This window comes from Rousettus aegyptiacus, unplaced genomic scaffold (genome assembly GCF_014176215.1).
Source record: "Rousettus aegyptiacus isolate mRouAeg1 unplaced genomic scaffold, mRouAeg1.p scaffold_m13_p_6, whole genome shotgun sequence".
In the NCBI taxonomy this organism is placed as follows: Eukaryota; Metazoa; Chordata; class Mammalia; order Chiroptera; family Pteropodidae; genus Rousettus; species Rousettus aegyptiacus.
The window spans coordinates 100878958-100898152 of record NW_023416309.1 but is presented as its reverse complement, the minus strand read 5'-3'; the positions used below and the strand labels follow the sequence as shown (position 1 = coordinate 100898152).

Genomic DNA, 19195 nt, shown 5'->3' with positions numbered 1-19195 from the left:
CTCTGAGTCCCTTAGATTCCGTTGTGACTAGATCTAGGTTTGGGGGCACAGGGGAAAAATGAGCTCTGGGCAAGCCACAAAGAGCAGTCAACAAGGACTGCGTGGAGAGTCCCCAGGTCTCCTGGCCCTGGAGGGGCTATTTTGGGTAAGGGGAGTGGTCCCTGCCCAGTCTGTGAGGAGGCCAAGTACACTAGACATGGAGGCAGATAACAACAGATTCTCTCAACTAGCTGAGCTCTTGGTAGCAGTCTTGTGTTAGGAGAGAAGTCACTGAAATAATGAGCATGGAGTCACCCCCTCTCCTTCCTGTACATGTAGCAAAGACACAACTCCCCTCATCAGTCCTCTGCTGAGGAATATAAACAGACTTCTCCTGTCTTTGTCCACACCAATCCACTGCCCATGTCACATCATCCACTTCCTTATGGGCTCTGCCATTTCTCCATGGAGGCCCTGAGGGAATGGCTCCCTGATGGAATCTGAGCCCTTTAACTCATCATTACCGTACATCTCCACCCTGCACTGGGGCTCCCAGCTTTGGGACCAGCTCCTGAGTTGGAGTGGCAGGGCGTGGTGAGGCCTTTTCCTTGCATAAATAGAGAAACTAAAGGGTTTTGGATGAGGACAGGAAATCAGGAATTGGACCCCATTTAGGACTCTCTCCAAGTGAGCCTCATTAGTGAACAGCTACTTTATCTTTAGCCCCGAATTAGAAATTGAGGAATTCAAAGAAATAACATTTCCAGCAAGGGTATGATGTCAGAAAAAAAATCTTTTTAAATTCCTTTCCTAAAACCAAAGGTGAAATTGGAGCCAACATGAGGCCGACCCAGAGACACAGTAACCAACCTGCAACTGGATTTCAGAGTTGTTGATGTGGGCACTGGAAACAAAAAATCAGGACATCAGAATCTCCTAGACAGAAGATGCTCTGGATTATAAAGCTGTAGGTGTTTAGCAGAGATACTGGGGATTTTAAAAATGATAAAAAGAGAAGCAGCAGACCATGGTATGGAACTCGAAGGTAGAGATGGGCAAAAAACTAAACTCATAACCACTCTCCCCTACCTCTTTCATTTGAGTAACAATCCACCCCCAAACTGAGTGGCCTAGAAAAAGAGCAATCTATTATTTGCTTAAAATTCTGCAATTTGGACAAGGTTTGATGTGGACAGCTTGCCTCCACTCTCTACGGTGTTGGCTGAAGCCTGGGCAGCTCCAGTGGTCCTGGAGCATCCAAGATGCTTTAGTAATATGTCTGGTGCCTCCACTGGCATGGCTGGAAAAGCCAGGGGCTGACTGAGCCTCTCTTTTTTCCTTCAGAGTCTCTCATCCTCAGAGCATGTCTCTCTCCCTCTCTTTCTACGTAGGCCTCTCTCTTGCATAGGGTGGTTGGACTTCTTTACATGGCAAGCTTCCAAGAGAGCAAAAGTGGAAGCTGTGCCAGGCCTCTTAAGGCTCAGACCTGAACTGTCAGGGCAACAATTTTGATGCATCCTAGTGGTTAAAGTAAGTCATAAGGCCACCCAGATTCAGGAGAGAAAAATAGGAGAAAGTACAGGGAAGGCATTGGCCAGTTTTGCAGACTATTCACCAAATTCCCCTAACTGCGGTCTCCTTTTGGGTCCCCACTGGCTCGCAAAGGACGTTATCCTCCCTGAGGTGTCATCCTTAGCCCTTTCATATTTCATAGCCCATGTCTAGTCAGTGCCCAAGTTCTGCTGTTTCTGTTTCCTCGATGTCTCTCAAATCCTTTCCACGGTCGCTGCCATCCTCTCTTACCTCGAATACTCATTGGCTTCCTAAAAGGTCTCCTGTTCCCACTCTTACTTCATACCCATTTTGCTTTCCACATGGCAGCCAGAGTGATCATTCTAAAAGCCATGCCTATGCAGAGCTGGTAGGCGGGGACAGGACAGCCAGGGAGACTGTGCTTCGTATGTGCCCTTGTTTCATGTGTGTACCCCAAACTAAAATGACTCTTAAAAATTGACTCAAAATCAAATTTAATAATAGATAAAATAAACCAAATCTTCATTATGTCACCCTTCTACTGAAAACCCCATCGTGATGGCCCATGGCTCCTAGGATGAAGTTTGAACACCTTAACGGAGCGTACAAAGGCCCTCACAGTCTGTCCTACCCACCCCTGAAGCCTCATCTCTTCCTACTTAGCCAGCTATGCTCCAGCCAAGCGGAAGTTCTTTGAACTTCTTGTAGTTCCTTAAAAGCACCATTTTCTCTCTTGCCTTGCAGTTATTACACAGGTGACTGCTCATAACACTCTATTTTTCAGGTCTCAGCTTAGATGTTTCCTCCAGGAAGTCTTTCATGGTCCATAAAATTGGAGTTTGACACCTTTTCTATGAATTCCCGTTGCACCCTGGACTTGACCAGCACCATGCTCATCACATTCTATTGTAATTACCTGCTGCTTCCCCTTGTTCCTCCCCCTAGAGCACACACTTCCAATAGGGCAGGAACCGAGCCTACATTACTCACTGCTGTTTCCCCAGCACCTGTGCCTGGTGGAGGAAGGAAAGGGAGGAATGAAGGAGGAAAGAAAAGGAGAAAGGAAGGAAGGTAAGTTGGTTTGAAAGCTGGGGCAGCTCAGGGTGTGGCCAGAATTCAACTATGTGTATGGTTCTCATAGACATTAGGTACAAAAGAGTGCATATTATGTTATTTCATTTCTAGAAGTCCTAGAACAGGCAAAATTAATTGACAGTAATAGAAGTCAGAGGAGTGGTTACCTCAAGGGCAGTATTCGCTGGAGGGTAGCAGGAAAAAAAAATGCCCTATATCTTGATTTAAGTAGTGTTTACATGAGTATAGACACATGTAAAACTTCATTAATCTGTATTAAAATACACTTCATGCATTCATGCATTTTAGTCTGTTATATTTCAATAAGAAAGTAGAAAGGAAGGGAAGGGAGAAAGGAAGGAAGAAAGAAAGGTAGAAAGGAAAGATGGAAGGGAGGAAGGAAGGAATTATGTGGTCAGAAATTCAGGTCAACTGCCTAGCCGGCACCAGTGGTAAATCAGTTATAATCTAAGGCTGAGGTATAGAACTAGAATCTGGGCAGAAAAATTGTGTATATGCGTTTGTGTGTGTGTGTGTGTGTGTGTGTGTGTGTGTGTGTACACAGGTATGCATGCAAGTTAATGAGGAAGCCAGTAGGAAAATAATGCCAAGAATGTACCTATGCATTCTTCACACATCTACCTGTCCCCTCTCCAAAGCCTCCATTGGTTTTCCATAACAGCATAAAGCCCAGCTTCCTTGATCTAACATTCCACTATCTGCCCTCTGCCCACCTACTCTTCTAGACTTATCTCCTTTGTCACGTGTCTTCTCACCCCAAATCCACCATACTTTGCTGCTTCCACGCACTCCTTATCTGTATAGATGTACCAGTCTACCAGTGAGAGGTCTACTGACATTGCTCTTTGCTTATGGGACTCCTATTCACTCATGGGATTCACTGCTCCTCCATCTTACTTTTTTATGGCACTTTGCGCATAGCCAAATAGCATGTAACTTGACCTCTTATAGATAATAGCTGTTTGTGCCTGTTTCTTTTCCTTGTCTAGAATGTAAGCCCTCCAGAGGCAAGGACAAGGTCAGCTCCCAACTCTTTCTTATCTGAACATCAGAACCACATTTCCAACTGTCTACTGGATATCTCTTCCTCAAAGTAAATGTATTCAAAACTGAGTTCATTACTTCCTTGTTGCAGAGACAATTATACCCACCTAACATTCCATGGCTACCCTACACTTCCCAACCCTCTGTAGTTAAGGGAGGCCACAAGACTGGCTCTGGCCAATGAAATGTGAGTGCATCATTGCTGGGCTGGGATAGAAAAAAGTTCACATACAATTCTCTAGTATCTCTCTCTTCTCTTTCCATGTAACTGAGGAGGTGACTGAAGTAGTTATGTGTTCTAGATGGTGCAGTTACAAAGTGGTGGAGCCTCTGTCAGCTTGGATCCCTGGGTAGCTGCATGGAGTAGAGATCTCTGCTAACCACATGGGACCTATGGTATGAGTGAGAAAACAAGACAAACCTTTGTTTTGTTGAGCCAATGAGCTTTTGAGGTTATTTGTTACTGCAACATAATCTACACAATCCTGACTAATAGATTCTCTTCTCCCAAATCAGTGTGTTATTTTCATTTCTTCCACTGGTAAATGATTTATCATCCACCCAATAACCCAGCTAGAAACTACCTCAAGCTCCTTCCTCCTTCACCTAGTTTGACAGACAATGCTTGGTCTAAGCCTACCTCCCTTGGATCAGAATCAGCATCTTATCCGACCTCTCTGACTTCAGCCTACTCTCTCCAGCCACCCTCCAGAGTTCTCTCTCTAAAACACAAATCTTATCACACATTCGTTGGCTTAAAAACCTCCACCTGCTCTTCATTTTCTATAGGCTAAAGCCAGAAACCTGAGGTTGACACCAAGCACTTTGACTGCCAGGTCAATCTGCCTTGACACTCTCCCCTGTAACTTAGTACTCTGAGATCCAGCCACATGGGATGACCTGTAAGTTCCCAAACATACTAGGCTTGGCCTTTCAGTCTATGTATATGCAGCTCTTATTACCTAGAATGCCCTTCCTTCCATTGTCTGCTTGGCAAACTTCTACCCATTCTTTGAAACCCAAATTGAATGTCCTCTTTGTGAATATTTATTCATATCTCCAGGAAGAATTATTTTATCCTTCTTTTGGGTTGCCCAGGCACCTTGAACCTTTCTCTATTAGCATTCTTCACTATAACTTTAATAATACATGTACAAGTCTGCCTCTCCCACTAGACTGGAAGCTCCTCAGTGGCAGAAATGGTAGTAGTACTCATCTTTGTACCCCTAGGAGCAAAGCATGTCAAAGCATGTTAAAAGAACAGGTGAACAAATAGATAGATGGATAGAGGAAAGGATTCTCTTACGTCTATTTCTTACTAATGTACCCCTAAATTACCTCAATATGCAGTGTATTAGTTATCTACTGCTATGTAAATAATTACCCCAAAGCTTAATAGTTTTAAACAACAAACATTTATTATCTTGTAGTTTCTGTGGGTCATGAGATTGGGCACAGCTTAGGTGGGTGCCTTTGGCCCAACATACCTCATGAGGTTGCACTTACACTGCCAGCTGGGGTTGGGGTTCCATCCAAAGATTTGACTGGGATAGGGTGGGGGAAGGGAGTCTGCTTCCAATCTCACTCGCGCAGTGTTGGCAGGCCTCAGTCTCTCACCACACAGGAAGAAGATTACACAAGGACATGAACACCAGGAAGCAGGGATCATTGGGCGCCAACTTAAAAGCTGCGGACCACATGTAGTCATATAGTTTTTCCACTTTAAATGACATACGGAAAGAATGGAAAAGATGAAGACAAGGAAAAGTGCAAGTCTTTGAGCCAGGTTAATATCTTTGAAAGCAAAAATCCTGCTCCCTGAGATGGTATCAACAGAAATTTTACCTAGCTCTGATGAAAATGGATGTGTGTGTGCGCGCGCATGTGTACACCCAGAAGTCCTAAGAAGAAGCTAGTCATTTTTGCACATCTACAGTTAATGGTAGAGATTGAAGCCAAGATTTTTAGTACAATGACCCTGGGAGAGGAGGCAGCTGTGACAGTCCAGAGGAAAGGGGTGTAAAGACGGTAGAATGTTCCATTCAGTTTTTTTCCCCTAGACTGAGAGCCAGCAAACTTGGGATCTGGTCCTGACTCAGCTCTAAGACACCATGGGGTCCTGAGGTTACTCATTTAATCCTCCTGGTTCTCTATTTCTTTATCTATAAAATAAGAGTTCAATCCTGTGGTCTTTAAGATTCTTTTAATCTCTATTGTTAAAGGTAGGAGTCAAGAGCATGGGCTCTGGTATCAGACTGCCCGGGTTCAACATCAAGTGATTACATTTACAAGTCGTTACCTTGGAAAAAAATTACTTAACTGCTCTAGTTTCTGCATCCTCTTTTTAGGAATAAATGAGTTAATATATGTCAAAAACTTAGAACAGTGCCAGACATATAGTAACTACTTAATAAACTTAATTATTAGTAGTACCATTTGTTTCAGTTGTCTATTGTTGTATAACAAAGTACCCTAAACCTTAGTAGTTTAAAGCAACAACCATTTTATTATTATCTCACAATTTTGTGGGTCATGAACTTGGGTAGGGCTTGGTTGGGTGATTTTTCTGTTCCACAGGCATCACTGAGGATATTTGATATTATTCAGCTGGTGGATGGCCTGGTCTGGAGGATTCAAGATGGTTTCGCCCATATATCTGGTGTGTTAGTGGGAATGGCTGAGAGTCTGGACCTAGTGAGAACTATTAACCAAAGCACCTACATGTGGCCTCTCTAGCATGGTGACCTCAGAGTAGTCTGACTTCTTATACAAGCAGCTCAGGCAGCTCAAAGGGAGAGGTTTCTAATGAACAAGGTTGAAGTTGCATGGACTTTCATGACACTTTCTTGAAAATCACAGAGCATCTCTTCCACCACATTCAACTGTTCAAAATAACCCAGATTCAATGTGAGGCGACAAAGACCCCACCCTCCAATAGGAAGAGTATTAAAAAATTTGAAGTCACATATTAAAGCCATCTCACTTTTTGACCCTCAAAGGAGCTTCCCATATTAATCTCAGAGGAGCATCAATGGAACAGTCTATCCCCCTTTCTCCTACAAGGATTTGGGATTATAACTCCTGAGACTTCAAGGCAACCAATTCACAGCCCTCTCTGGAAGTGTATACATGCACACTTACACAAATATACCCATACGCACACAGAAGCACAGTCATACAGTCACATCTGGTATATACATGTAGCCAAGCCTGCCCCCATTTCCAGCCGTGTCAAGTCATGGAGACTCAAAGTTCCACCCTAGAGTTCTTTCCCAGGAAGTTAAAATTCACTGACCATTCTTGCTCTTATTGGTGTGAAAAGGGAGGGGGTGTTAGTAAGGCTGGAATCCAGTCAGTCGTTGATTAGAGAGAGGGCACAGGTCCAAAACCCACTCATGCTTGGTTTAAACATGTCCTCTGGTGTGCGTGTGTGTGTGTGTGTGTGAGAGAGAGAGAGAGAGAGAAAGAGAGAGAGAGAGAGAGAGAGAGAGAGAGAGAGAGAGAGAGAGAGAGAGAGAGAGAGAAATGTCTCTGGATTCTGATTGGCTCATCAGTAAAGAAATGAGATCTGGTGTTGAAAGCAGGCAGGGGTGGCCCAGAAGTGTGCTGCAGGGCCAAGCCAGTGTGAGATTTAAATTTTGCTGGGGATCAGCCCAAATCCTCACTTAGATCAGCCCTGCCACTCTCCTCCACAGTCATCCTCTGTCCCAGGCACGCTCTCCTCACTCTTCTCTGATCATGCCATGTTCTTCCTAGCTTTACCCAAGTTGTTCCCTCTGCATAGAATGCCCTTGTCTTTTTCCTGACAATTCCAGTGTCTGCCTTTTGTATCACATAACATTGAAATTATCTGCTTACATGTTCACTATATTTAAGAGCAGAGACCATGCTCTATTTATCGCTGTATCTTCAGTGCCTGACACAGAACAGTTCTCAACAACACTGGTTGAACCAATGATTGAATGAGCAGTTATTGAGCTGTCCAACTCCACCCCAACTAACTCCACCCCAACTCCAGCCCAACTCCTTTGGCCCCTGTGAGAAGGGGCAAAGGTCTCACAGGCTAGGGTAGAAAGTTTGGGCTAGAATCTTGAAGCCCCAGGGAGGTTCTATAGAGACTCAGAAAACAGGAAAGGACACAGTGCTGAGTTCTAGCGGGGTGGCCAGCAGCCCCAGAAGCACTCACTCATACTCCTAGTAGGAAAAGCCAGGAAATCCAGCAAGGTTTTTCCAGGGTGGGGCAGGAGGACTTAAAGGCTTCATGCCTCAGTTGAAATAGTCCATAAACTCACCTGGTTCTGCTGGGTAAAGTGTTAGGGATTGTCAGGGATATCCAGACTTGGGCCTGAGCCAGCACCTTCTTGGAAGAAGATGGTGCTGGCCTCTGAGGTGGGGGCAGGTGCAGTTGAGAAAAGAGGTCTGCTAGACCAATGCTCCTCATATTTGAATGTACACACAAGTCCCCTGGGAATATTATTAAAGTATAGCTTCTGATCCAGTAGGTATGAAGTCAGATCTAAGATTCTGCTTATCTAACGAGCTCGAGGCGATAGCACTGTTGTGGGGTGGGGAGGGCAGGACAGAAAACAGATGGAATCACACTGAGTAGCAATAACCTGGAAAACTGGCATTAAACTCCAGACACTGAGAGCTCAGGGCTCAGGTCTTAAAGGGAATGTCAAAATAAAATGTCCAAGAAATGATGCATCAGACAATTTAGTATAAAGACAGCCTGATGAATATCTGCCATGCTTGCCAGCCTTTAGATTCTTTGGTTCTGTGACCATGACAGATATCACTAATGGATTCCAGCACTATCTCCCACTAAACCAAGAGGATGCCTCAGAATCCATCTGAACACAGTACTCCAGGAAGCCACTACCAGTGATTACAGTTGGCATGAGAAATGTCCCCATTTGTATTTCTGGCGTTCTGGTTAAGAGTCTAACTGCCTTTGCTCTGCTCTGACTAGCTAGCTCCACGCCCTTGAAACAGCCACTTCCGTGAACTTCATTTACTTTAATATGCTGTAATTTGAGGTAAAGATAGCTCTCATTTCATAGTTCTTTTGGATATTAAATACTATTATGAACGTACAGCGCTTAGCATAGTATCCAGCACGTAAAAAGTATTCAATAAATGATAGCTACCAAGTAGAGGGGTGAATAGGTCAGTTGCACGATTAGAGGGGATGTGAGTGGTGGGAAGTCAGGGGGAGAGAAGCCAAAGAGCTAAAAGAAGAAAAGGCTGCACCAACCTGGGAAGGCCGGAAGATTTCCAGCTCTCTCTGGATGGAACCAGGCTTCCTACTGGCACAAAGACTCTCAGAAGGAGTGCATGGCACTTGTCATCTTGAAGTATCTGAGTTCAGAGCTTCTTATCAAGAAAAACTGTTAAAGAATTTTATTTTATTTTTATTTTTTATGAGATTTTATTTAAGTCAAACTGATGACATTGCCAGGAAGCAAGATCTCAAACGCTCCCTCCATGTTAAAGAATTTTAGATGTGCAAAAAGATGACTGTGTGTCCTTTCAGGTTATCTCTGAGTTTTATTATTTGTTGTTTAGTTACTTTACAACTCAGACAACTGATAGAAATTATTTTTGTCCATAAAAATGTAAATTGTGTCTGGTAGAGATGCAACTGATTATTGCTCAGTGGATATTGCTTAGTTTTATTTACATTAAGCAAATTTATTCCAGCATTCTTGATGGCCTAGTTAAGTTTCTGTTTTTTGGATTCTCCTTTGAATATCTTACTGAGACCTTCATTAATAAATGAGTTAAATGAAAATTTGATGTGTTTATTGCATGTTTGTATGAGAGCGATTTTTCTGCCTTGTGAAGATTGATCAGGAGGCTTCCATGATCCTCTGTCCTGGACAAATTTCCCCACATACTCTAAACACCAGATTACATATGTCAAGTTTGTAAGAGATTATCCTCAATTTCATTGCTTGTTTAACACTACCCAAGTAGATACATCTTAATTCCATATTTGAGCCTGGACACATCTCAAACACTTATATTATGAGCTTGTTTAACAAAACATACACCAAGCAAACTTGGAAGTATCACACCTAACACTTATCCATTCATTCATTTCACAAACTAGATGGTAGTCTCCATGTGGGCAGGAACTGAATTTGTGCACATCTAGAGCTTAGCAAATTCCTGACTCATGGCAAGCACTAAATACACATCTACAAGCCAACACATGAATGAATAAGCTTAACTAGCATTTATTAAGCACTTATTTCATGCCAGAAACTGCTTTAATATTTTACTTGAATTTGTTTAATCTTCAAAACAGTCTTGCAAGGTAAGTATAATTACTTTCACCATGTACAGACAATGCACAAAGAGGCTAATTATCTTGCCTAAGGTCAATGGCTAGCAAGGGACTGAGGCAGGATTCAAGCCCAGGTAGTCTGGCTCCAGAGCCTGTGGTCCTGGGCACCTATGATGTGCCAGGCATATTGCTAGGCTCAGGGAGACAGAGATGAAAGACCAAACACAGACTCGTCCTCAAGGAGGTCATAGTCAAGAAAGGTGGTCACAAGTCAAAGAGGTCACAAGTTAAGACAAAAAATTAACAATAATGCAATGTGCTGTGACTAGAGAGAACACAACGTAGAGACAGAATTGACTAGGAGTATGGCTGTCTGCAGAGGGGACACCTGATCTCAGGTAAGTTCATTAGTAGTTAATATCCAGGCTAGGGCAAGGGAGGGGCATTAGGGCCACAGGAACAGTATGTGCAAAGTCATGAGGCATGGTTGATCTGAGTTCCCGAGGCTGGCACAAAGGAGTATAGGGAAGGACAGTAGGAAGTGAGACTAGAGAGCTAGAAGCCAGATCCAGATCCTGGAAAGCTTTGCATGCTGAGTGAGGAAGGGAGTTGGGATACCTTTTGGCCTTGCAGGATTTTAAGCAAGGGAGTTATAAGCTCAGGCCCCACAGCCTGTCTACTCCCCACCCACAGGACACTAAACCCAATACTCAGAATCCCTAAAAGCCACACCCCTTCCCAGAGAGTTCCCTGGGAGGCCTACACCCAGAGCGAAATGCACTTTGAGTCTGGGACACACCTAGTGCCGCCTGGGAGCAATGGCTGGGAATCCTCTCTCCCTCCCACCACAATTCCTTCTGTTGCTCCCCACCTCCACCGCAGCATGGCCACTTCAGAGCCACTACCTCTTGTCACATTCCCCCTTGAAGATGAGGCCAGAGATGAGAATGGAACACCCTCCCTTCCTACATCCCTTCCCTGCCCACCCTCTGACTCCACCAACTTAATCAGCTGCAGAGCCTAGCACATCCCCAGTCCCATTCAGAGGAAGGAGAATAAGGAAACCAGAGCTTCCTGGGAGAGCTGTGGCTCTGGGTTGTACCCTTCTTTCCACTGGGCTGAGGCTGGTGATTAGCTGGGTTAATTATATCCAAGCCATTTCCGATTGGCACAAGCCCACCCACCCACAGAGCCTGTCCAGAAGGCGAGCCGGCCCAGCCAAGGTCAAGATGCCAGGGCATCAGCTACCCTGGGAGGGGTCCTGCCCCTGCAATCGCCAAGTGGAGAGTGGTTGTCCTCCGCCATGCCAGGACTTCCTCCCCTCCCCTCACCCCATATCTCCTTTCTCATCCCCATCCTCCTTTTTGCATGTCCCCACACAAATCCCTTTCCCTCCCCTCTCCCCCCAGGTTTGGAATGAAATCATGGGGCTCTGAGTTCCGCACTGAGGCCCCGACATAAACACTCTGATTGGGGCTAATTACAAGGGCCAGGCTGGGAGGCTGGAGCCTTCAGAAAGCTTGGCTTTCAAACAAAGGGCCCAGGGCTCAGCCCCCAGCCCAAGCCGGCTCCTTTCCAGGCTTCATTAGGTACAAGGAGGGGGTCCTGGGGCCATAAGTAGTCCTGTGGATTAAACGAATTCATCAGTGGTCTCTGAGCTTGTTCCATGCCCCAAGTCCCATCTTGTCCTTTCTTCATGCCTCAAAACGCGGCCCTTGCCATATGTCTCTGAAAGAGCCTCAAGTCTGCAGTGGAAGGCAAGGCAGCTGGGGAGGACCACTCAGGCTGCGGGGCTGGGGATGGGGCAGAACAGAGGGAGGGGAAGAAACCAGGGAAGCCAGCTGTGACAGCCCTACCCCTAATTAGCCAGCTTCGAAGCCAACCAAGAGAGAACCCGCCCGTGTGTGTGCCCTGCTCACTCAGCCAGGTAAGACATTACTGTCCTAATCAGAGAAGAGAGGGAGAAAACCACTGCCCACTACCCTGAGCAGCTTCTAGACTGAGCTGGCACCTTGAGTCAGGTATAAAAGCTGGCAGCACAAAAATTTATTCTATTCTGTTAAAACTACCAGTAAGTTAGAAAGTCCTCAAAAATGCACATCCTTTGATCCAGTGATTCTACTTTATTTTTAGGAATTTATCTTAAGTAATTGGAAAAGCGCTATAATTTATTGAGCATCTACTGCGTGCTGGCTCTGTGTATGCACCATCTGATCTGATCCTCCCATCAACCTTGCCGGACAGGCACCGTTGCCTTTTTACAGATGTGGATCAGGACTCAGGTTAGACGTCCACAAGGGTTCAGAGCTGGCACTGTCTCTTGCCAAAGCCTGTACTCTCTGCACACAGCCAATTTGTATGTTTCTTTTTCCTACTCTGTTCTCTCAACTACAAAAGTATTACACATTCATTCCACTCTGTTCCATGTAGATAACTTGTTACCTGCAGGAGAGACAGGATCAAATGAAAATCTGTTTTAGGGTATTCCTGGTATTACAGGCCTGATGGTTTTCCCTCCTGTACCCCCTTTCCATAGCAGAGGTGATTAGAGACTGGAGGACAGTGGAGTCTAAGAAGGTATGAACTGCCCCTTGGAAAAGTGGAGATACCCAGTAATCAGGACTAGAAAATGTCTAAACCAGGAATCGGAAAACTAGCTTGGGGGTGAGGTAGGGGAAGGAGGCACAGATAGATGGTCCATAAACACCCTAAAGTTACATGTAAAATTGCGTTCATGGGGGTCTGGCTCCATTTCTTCCCAGGAGGAGGTCCAAAGATTTTTTTAAGTTTTCAGAGTTTAAAATCCATTCATAGGAGAGAAGGGTGAGTCTAGAGAAGGAAGGGACTCTACTACAGTGAGCAGTGGGATTATCAAAGTGACAATGCCTCCGAAGTGGCAAGAGACTGGGCTCAGGTCCCCTAGACAAATGTCCCAAGCACCCCAGGACAGCATCTCTCTACTTCTAGAATCCAGCCCAAATCCGGGGACCCCAACACCTTCTTGGAGAGCTTCTTGGAATAATCCAAAAGTCAGCAGCTCCAGATCCCACTGGTCCTCACTCCTTGGTGATGTTCGGAATTTTCTCTTGGAAAACATGTCCTTTTCTGAGGCTGGCTCTTAAAGGACAAAGAGTTTGTAACTACTGGAACTGTTTTTTGGGGGGGAGTCTGGGGAGGGAAGAGGAAAAGCCAAAGTCTGACCAGTGAGAGAAGAGCTGGAGGAGAGTTGTCCAGAGCCTTAAGAATCAGGCAGCCTGGCTCCTTTGTGGGAAGGGGTGAGGGCAGGAGGGCAGGTAGAAAGCAGCTGTGGTCTAAGAACTGTTCCAGGCCTGGGGCCTCAGGTGAAGAGTTTTCCCCCTGGGTCCTTGACCCTCCCCTAGACAAAGCCTCACTCTTCCAGAGGGAGGCACCAACCTACTTACAACCTGCCCATAGGGCACCCTAGAAATCTGCAGAAGCAGACTTTCAAGCCCATGTGTTTAATTGGGTTTTCCAAACAAAGGAGTGGAGACCCCTCTCTCCAGGTGTGGCAGTGAGTTCAGGTGGTCGATTACCTGTGGGTCTCTGCTCCAGACACTTTCTCCCCTATATCCCCTACTCTATGGGTTAACACCTCCCTTTCTCTAAGAGTTGTTTCATTAGAGCCTTGGGAGGAGCCGGGAAGGGGGTTCTCCACTACTCTCAGTAAGGTCACGCAGCCCTCAGCTATCCCTTTGGAGAAGGGAGGACATCTAGAGGGCCTTTCCAAAAAGCAATTATCTAACCTCCCCGCCTTCCACTATAAAACCTTTTTTTCCTCCCTAGTTTTCTTGGGCCCTCTTCCCCTCTGTTGGCAGATGACTTTGAGAGGGTTGAGAACGATCTTTACTAAAATTCCCTTTCTCCTGCCCCTCACTTGGGGAGGGAAAAAGGTCATTGTTGCCAGTCTACCATCTCTTTCTGTTGATAGTGAGGCTGTCCACGGACAAATGTACCCAAAGCACACAGAAATGGGGTGCTCAGGGCTTAGAAGTGTGTGTGTGGGGGGGGCTCCTCCCCAAATCTTCAACAGAGACCAGCACTCCTCCTCCCACTGGGTCCATACCAGCCACTAGAAAATCCACCCCCCACCTCCCACTCATAGGCTATCACCATTCTTTCCAGGAGAGGTACTCACAATTTGTTTGTAATTTAACTTTCCTGCAGCCCTTGTGGGGTTCCTTTAGAATCTTGCAACAAATGGAGCTACAGGGCCATGACACCCTCCCAGCCTGCTTCTTTGATAGTGAAGGAATCTCAGGTTGGGACTTCGCACACATCATAATTTGAGAAAAAGCTAGTTTTAACGTATAATGTTGGCCACTGGCACAAATGATTTGGGGTAAGGTTATGTATATTGGGAAGGGGGCTCCGCTGAAGTCCCCAGACTTCATACAATTCCAAACAAAGCCCCACATACGACTTCAATTACCACCAAACATTTCCAGATCCCCTCCCCCAACATAAACTAACACGGACAAACACTGAAGTAGGGTCTAACTTACTTTCTCCATTATCCCAAAGATTGCCAACAAAGGGTGCTTAAGCACTATTTTCCTCATCATCATTTAGCTAAAAAAGCACGGTCTGGGGAAGGGAACCTTTTCTCCACCCCATTCCCAACCCAGTAGGTCCTGGTAGAGGGAGGGAGGAGGTGTGGTTTGGTTAAACTAATAAAATGTTACAACCCTGTTAAATACAATTAAAGGGCTAGATCTCTAGAAGATAATTAAATGCACTTTATTATTATGATTATTAGCTTTTAATTTGCACTATTATCAAGAAACAGGAGATGGTGAAAAATTGAGTTCTGTGGGATACTGGTTCCACTCATCCCCTCGCTGTTCAAATCAATCCTTTGGAATTAAAATTCTAAAATATTCCAAATAGTTGAGGGAAATGATGTGTATTGGAAACTGCAATTCTCATACCAGTGTCAAAGATACTTTAAGAAAAGCCTTGATTTTTATTTGTGGGGGCTAGGGGGAAGATAAGAAACATCTGTTATAAACATTCTATCAATCTTGTGATATAGAATGTCATGTAAACACTCAACCCCACCCCCACCGTCACAAAGAGCCTGCCCAGAGCCCTCTTGCAAAGCGAAGATGCCCATTTTTTTTTCTTTTCTGAACGAGTTTAAAAAGAAACCAGTCTTTTGTCAAAGGAAAGCTAAAATTCCCATCAGCCCATCCGTCCCAATCCAATCCATTTTTATTGCTTTTTGAAAAAGATAAACCCTAAACAACAACAAAAACTCACACATAACACACAAACCAACCCACAAACTGCTAACCTGAACGCCAGAGGGATTCAGTTGAGGGAATGGGGTGGGGAGCGGGCGGATAGCAATCTGCAGGAGAAATAAGCGGAGAGATGGCAAGGGCATCACCAAAACCCGACATTTGAGAGCTAATGGTCCCTCTAAAAATGGAGGGGGTCAGGATCAGTACTCAAGGCAGTGTGTCTGTGTGTGGGGGAGGGTCGGGTGGGTGAACTTATTTCAAAACATACTTCACAGAGCATTTTCGGCCCACTCCAAGCGCTTGGGGCAGACACTTGAAACGAAAAGTTAAGGAGAAAGATCCTGCCTCCAGGGGAGTGGGCCAGCGGGGTGGAGGCCAGTCCACACACGCTCTCCACCCTCTCCCCATCACCCCACCCATTGGTTTTTTTTTTTTTTTCCTATGTCTTCCACTCGGTTGGGAGGATTCCAAAGATGGAGTGAAGGGACAGGACAAGTGCGGAAAAAGGGGAGGCGGGGTGGGGGTGGGGGTGGGGGAGCGGGGGAAGGGAAATAAAACAAGAATCTAAGGCTTGTTTAAAAGTATCCAACAGCTTTCCCCTAGGCCCAAAGTCAGTGAGAAGGCTGGCTCACCGAACTGGCTTTAGAAATTGAACGTGACAAACCAGCCGACACCTTTTCATCAGGCCCAGCCTTGCCAAATCACCAAAAATCCGAACCAAAGTGTGTGGGTAGCGGGGGAGGATGTTTGAAAGGCCACCGAAGAACCGCGAGAACCCCCTCAACTCCTCCTCCACCCTTTTCTCAGCCCTGGAGCCCCTCGCTTTTCCTTTTTTCCTCCCTTTTTTCTTTTAAATAGAAAATATATAATTAAATTTACAAAGACTATTTACAGTCTTAATTACAAACCTGGTGGGGGTGTTGGGCAGAATTATCTTTAAAAAGTGACCTAAAAAAGAAATGGTTTCGATTGTTCTTTATTTAAAAAAATAAAATAAGGAGTCTGTAGGAGCCCCCCCGGGCGGAGTAAAGCGCGGTGAGGCCCCGGCCTGGGGACAGCCGCTCACACGGTGGTCTCGCCGTGCCGGCTGTTGGTAAGACGCGTGTAGAACTTCCTCCACGAGTGCAGCGTCTTGCCGGACCAGATCCAGAAGCCCGACGTGATGCCCACGATGAGCGTCATGAGGTATTTGATCATGTAGACGGTGAAGTCGGGCGACATGCGCGGCGTGTAGTGCACCGGGCACGGGATGGCCAGGCTCTTGCAGTGCTGGCTCACCCACGAGCGCTCCCAGTGCTCTCGAAAGGCCTGCTCATAGAAGTAGCAGGCGATGACAATGGTGGCGGGCACCGTGTAGAGCACCGAGAAGACGCCGATGCGCACCATAAGCCGCTCTAGCTTCTCGGTCTTGGTGCCGTCGTGCTTCATGATGGTACGGATGCGGAAGAGTGACACGAAACCGGCCAAGAGGAAGGACGTGCCTATGAACAGGTACACGAAGAGCGGCGCCAGCACGAAGCCCCGCAGCGGGTCCAGGCTGTTGAGGCCCACGAAGCACACGCCGCTCAGCAGGTCGCCGTCAATCTGGCCCATGGCCAGGATAGTGATAGTCTTGACCGCCGGCACGGCCCACGCGGCCAGGTGAAAGTACTGCGAGTTGGCCTCGATGGCCTCGTGGCCCCACTTCATGCCCGCCGCCAGGAACCAGGTGAGCGACAGGATGACCCACCAGATGGAACTGGCCATGCTGAAGAAGTACAGCATCATGAAGAGAATGGTGCAGCCCTCCTTCTTGGTGCCCTGCACCACCGTGCGGTAACCGTCCTCTGAGAAGCGTTCGTTGCACACCACACGCTCCTGGAGTACGAAGCCCGCGATGTAGGCCACCGACACCATAGTGTAGCAGCCGGACAGGAAGATGATGGGCCTCTCGGGGTAGCGGAAGCGCTGCATATCCACCAGGTACGTGGTGACGGTGAAGAAGGTGGAGGCGCAGCACAGCACCGACCAGGTGAGGATCCAGAGGCGCGCGAAGCGCGTCTCTTCCTGCGAGAAGAACATAGAGCCGTCCGGCCGCGCCGGCTCGCAGGGCGCCGCGCAGTCGCGCTCGCCCAGGAACTTGTAGCTCAGATAGGACGGCACCTTAAGGACGCGAGGGCAGTGGAACGGGTGCTCCAGCGTGGCGTAACGCGGGGGCGAGCCGCCGCCGCCTGGGCCGCCCGGGGTGCCTCCAGCACCTGGCTGCAGGCCGGGAGGCGGCGCGGTGGTGAGCAGCGCCGGCGCGCCGTCCTCGGAGTGGTTCTGGCCCACGCAGATCTGCTCCGCACCGTGGCGCGGGAAGTGCTCGCAGCGCAGGCGCTCGGGCCACTGGAATCCGAACTTGTTCATGAGTGCTTCGCAGCCCTGGCGCGCGCGCTCGCAGATGGAGCGGCACGGAGGAATGGCCTGCTCCAGCACGGTGCACACGGGTGCGTACATGGAGCACAGGAAGAAGCGCAGTTCGGGCGAGCACTGCACTTTTACCAACGGGTAGAACTGGTGCACTTCCAGGCCAGCGTCCTCCTGGTTCGTATGGCCCAGAAGGTTGGGCATGATGGTCTGGTTGTAGGCGATGTCTGTGCACAGCGGGATGGAGATGGGCTGGCAGAAGCCGTGGTCCGGGATGGAGATGCCCTTCTCCCCGTGGAACTGGGCCGGCCCGGCGGTGGGCAGCAGCAGCAGCGGTAGCAGCAGGCGGGGCAGGGCGCTGCGGGGCCGCATGCTGGCCGCCGCCCCCGACCCAGCTCTCGGGCGCCCCCCCCGCCCCCGCCCCCAGCCCTAAGTCCGCGCTCCTTCCCCGCCGCCGCCTCGCTGCGGCCGCCGCCTCCCGCGCCTCTTTGCAAACTTTGCTCGCGGCCGCAGAGTTGGTGAGGCCGGGCGGGGGAGGGGGCGGCGCGCCTGCCCGCTAGCTCGCCGCAGTCGGACTGAACAGCCAGAGACACCGCGCGCTGCTTGCCCTCTCTCCTCTTCCTCCTCCTCTCGCCTCTCCCTCCCTTCTCCGCCCAGCGACTCCTTTGTGCCTTCCTCCAGTCCTCACTTCGGCCTCTCCGATCCCAATTAGTCGGTTTCAAGGGGGCCCCCTCCGGCGGCCCCGCCCTCTCCTCAGCCCCCCAAAAAAGGGATCCTTGAAACCGCCCCGTCGAGCTCTAAGCACCATCCCAAAATGTGCTCTCGGCCAATCAGATTTAAACCCGAGGACCAGCCCAGAGGCTGGATTGGTCGGCATAACATAATGAGATCAGAAACCAGATGCCAACAAAACTTTCCCCCCCTCCTTTTGCTTTTAAAGAGACAGCTATTATTATATTGAAGGCGGTTTGCCCAGCGCTGCATTTCTCCCGAATTGCGGCGGCGAGATCCAGATACACGCATTCCCCAGAACTGCCGCAGACCCAAGCCACTCAACTTTGGGTCACTTTTCTTCCGGGGGCCAAGGCGCTCTCCAGGGTAGGGCCTCTTTAAATCCTTGCCTCCGCCTCTGCTCCTCGAACCCCACCTATTCCAGTCCAATTTTTCAGATCTAGTGAGAAATCTCAAGTTTAAATTTTTTTTAAAAAAAGAGACTTTAAAAAAAACTAACAATTCTCAAAGACTTTCCTCTCAGCCCCTTCACATGGAGTCCAGACAAAAGTATCACTTCACTCGATACATAAATCCCTAGGAGTTTGCCTCGCCCCTCCTCCTACACACACCCTTAAATAACCCTCTGAAAAATGAGAGCCTGTCTCTTTAAGAGGCTCTTAAAGGGGCCTGGACTCCGGGGCGTAATTGCCCCGTAGCGAGCACAAAGGAGCCCATTATGGTTCTTTGTGTTTGGTGGCACCTCAAAGTGAGAAAATTCAGGAACTTAGAGGCCCAGAGCTGGAGGGGTGGGCGGGGGTGGGAGAGGGGCGAAGTGAAGGAGAATGGTCGGAGCTGTGGCTTCCCCTTCCTCCTTCTTCCGAGGCAA

The 19195-nt window shown here is 47.8% G+C and overlaps 1 protein-coding gene across 1 annotated transcript; it reads right to left on the bottom strand.

Moving 5' to 3' along the window:
- Positions 1–14685: 14685 nt before the first annotated feature.
- On the bottom strand, positions 14686–18811 carry FZD2 (frizzled class receptor 2). Its single transcript, XM_016139638.2, has one exon. The coding sequence runs from the start codon at positions 17965–17967 to the stop codon at positions 16270–16272; it is 1698 nt and encodes a 565-aa protein (XP_015995124.1). The 5' UTR covers positions 17968–18811; the 3' UTR covers positions 14686–16269.
- Between the last annotated feature and the right edge of the window lie 384 nt (positions 18812–19195).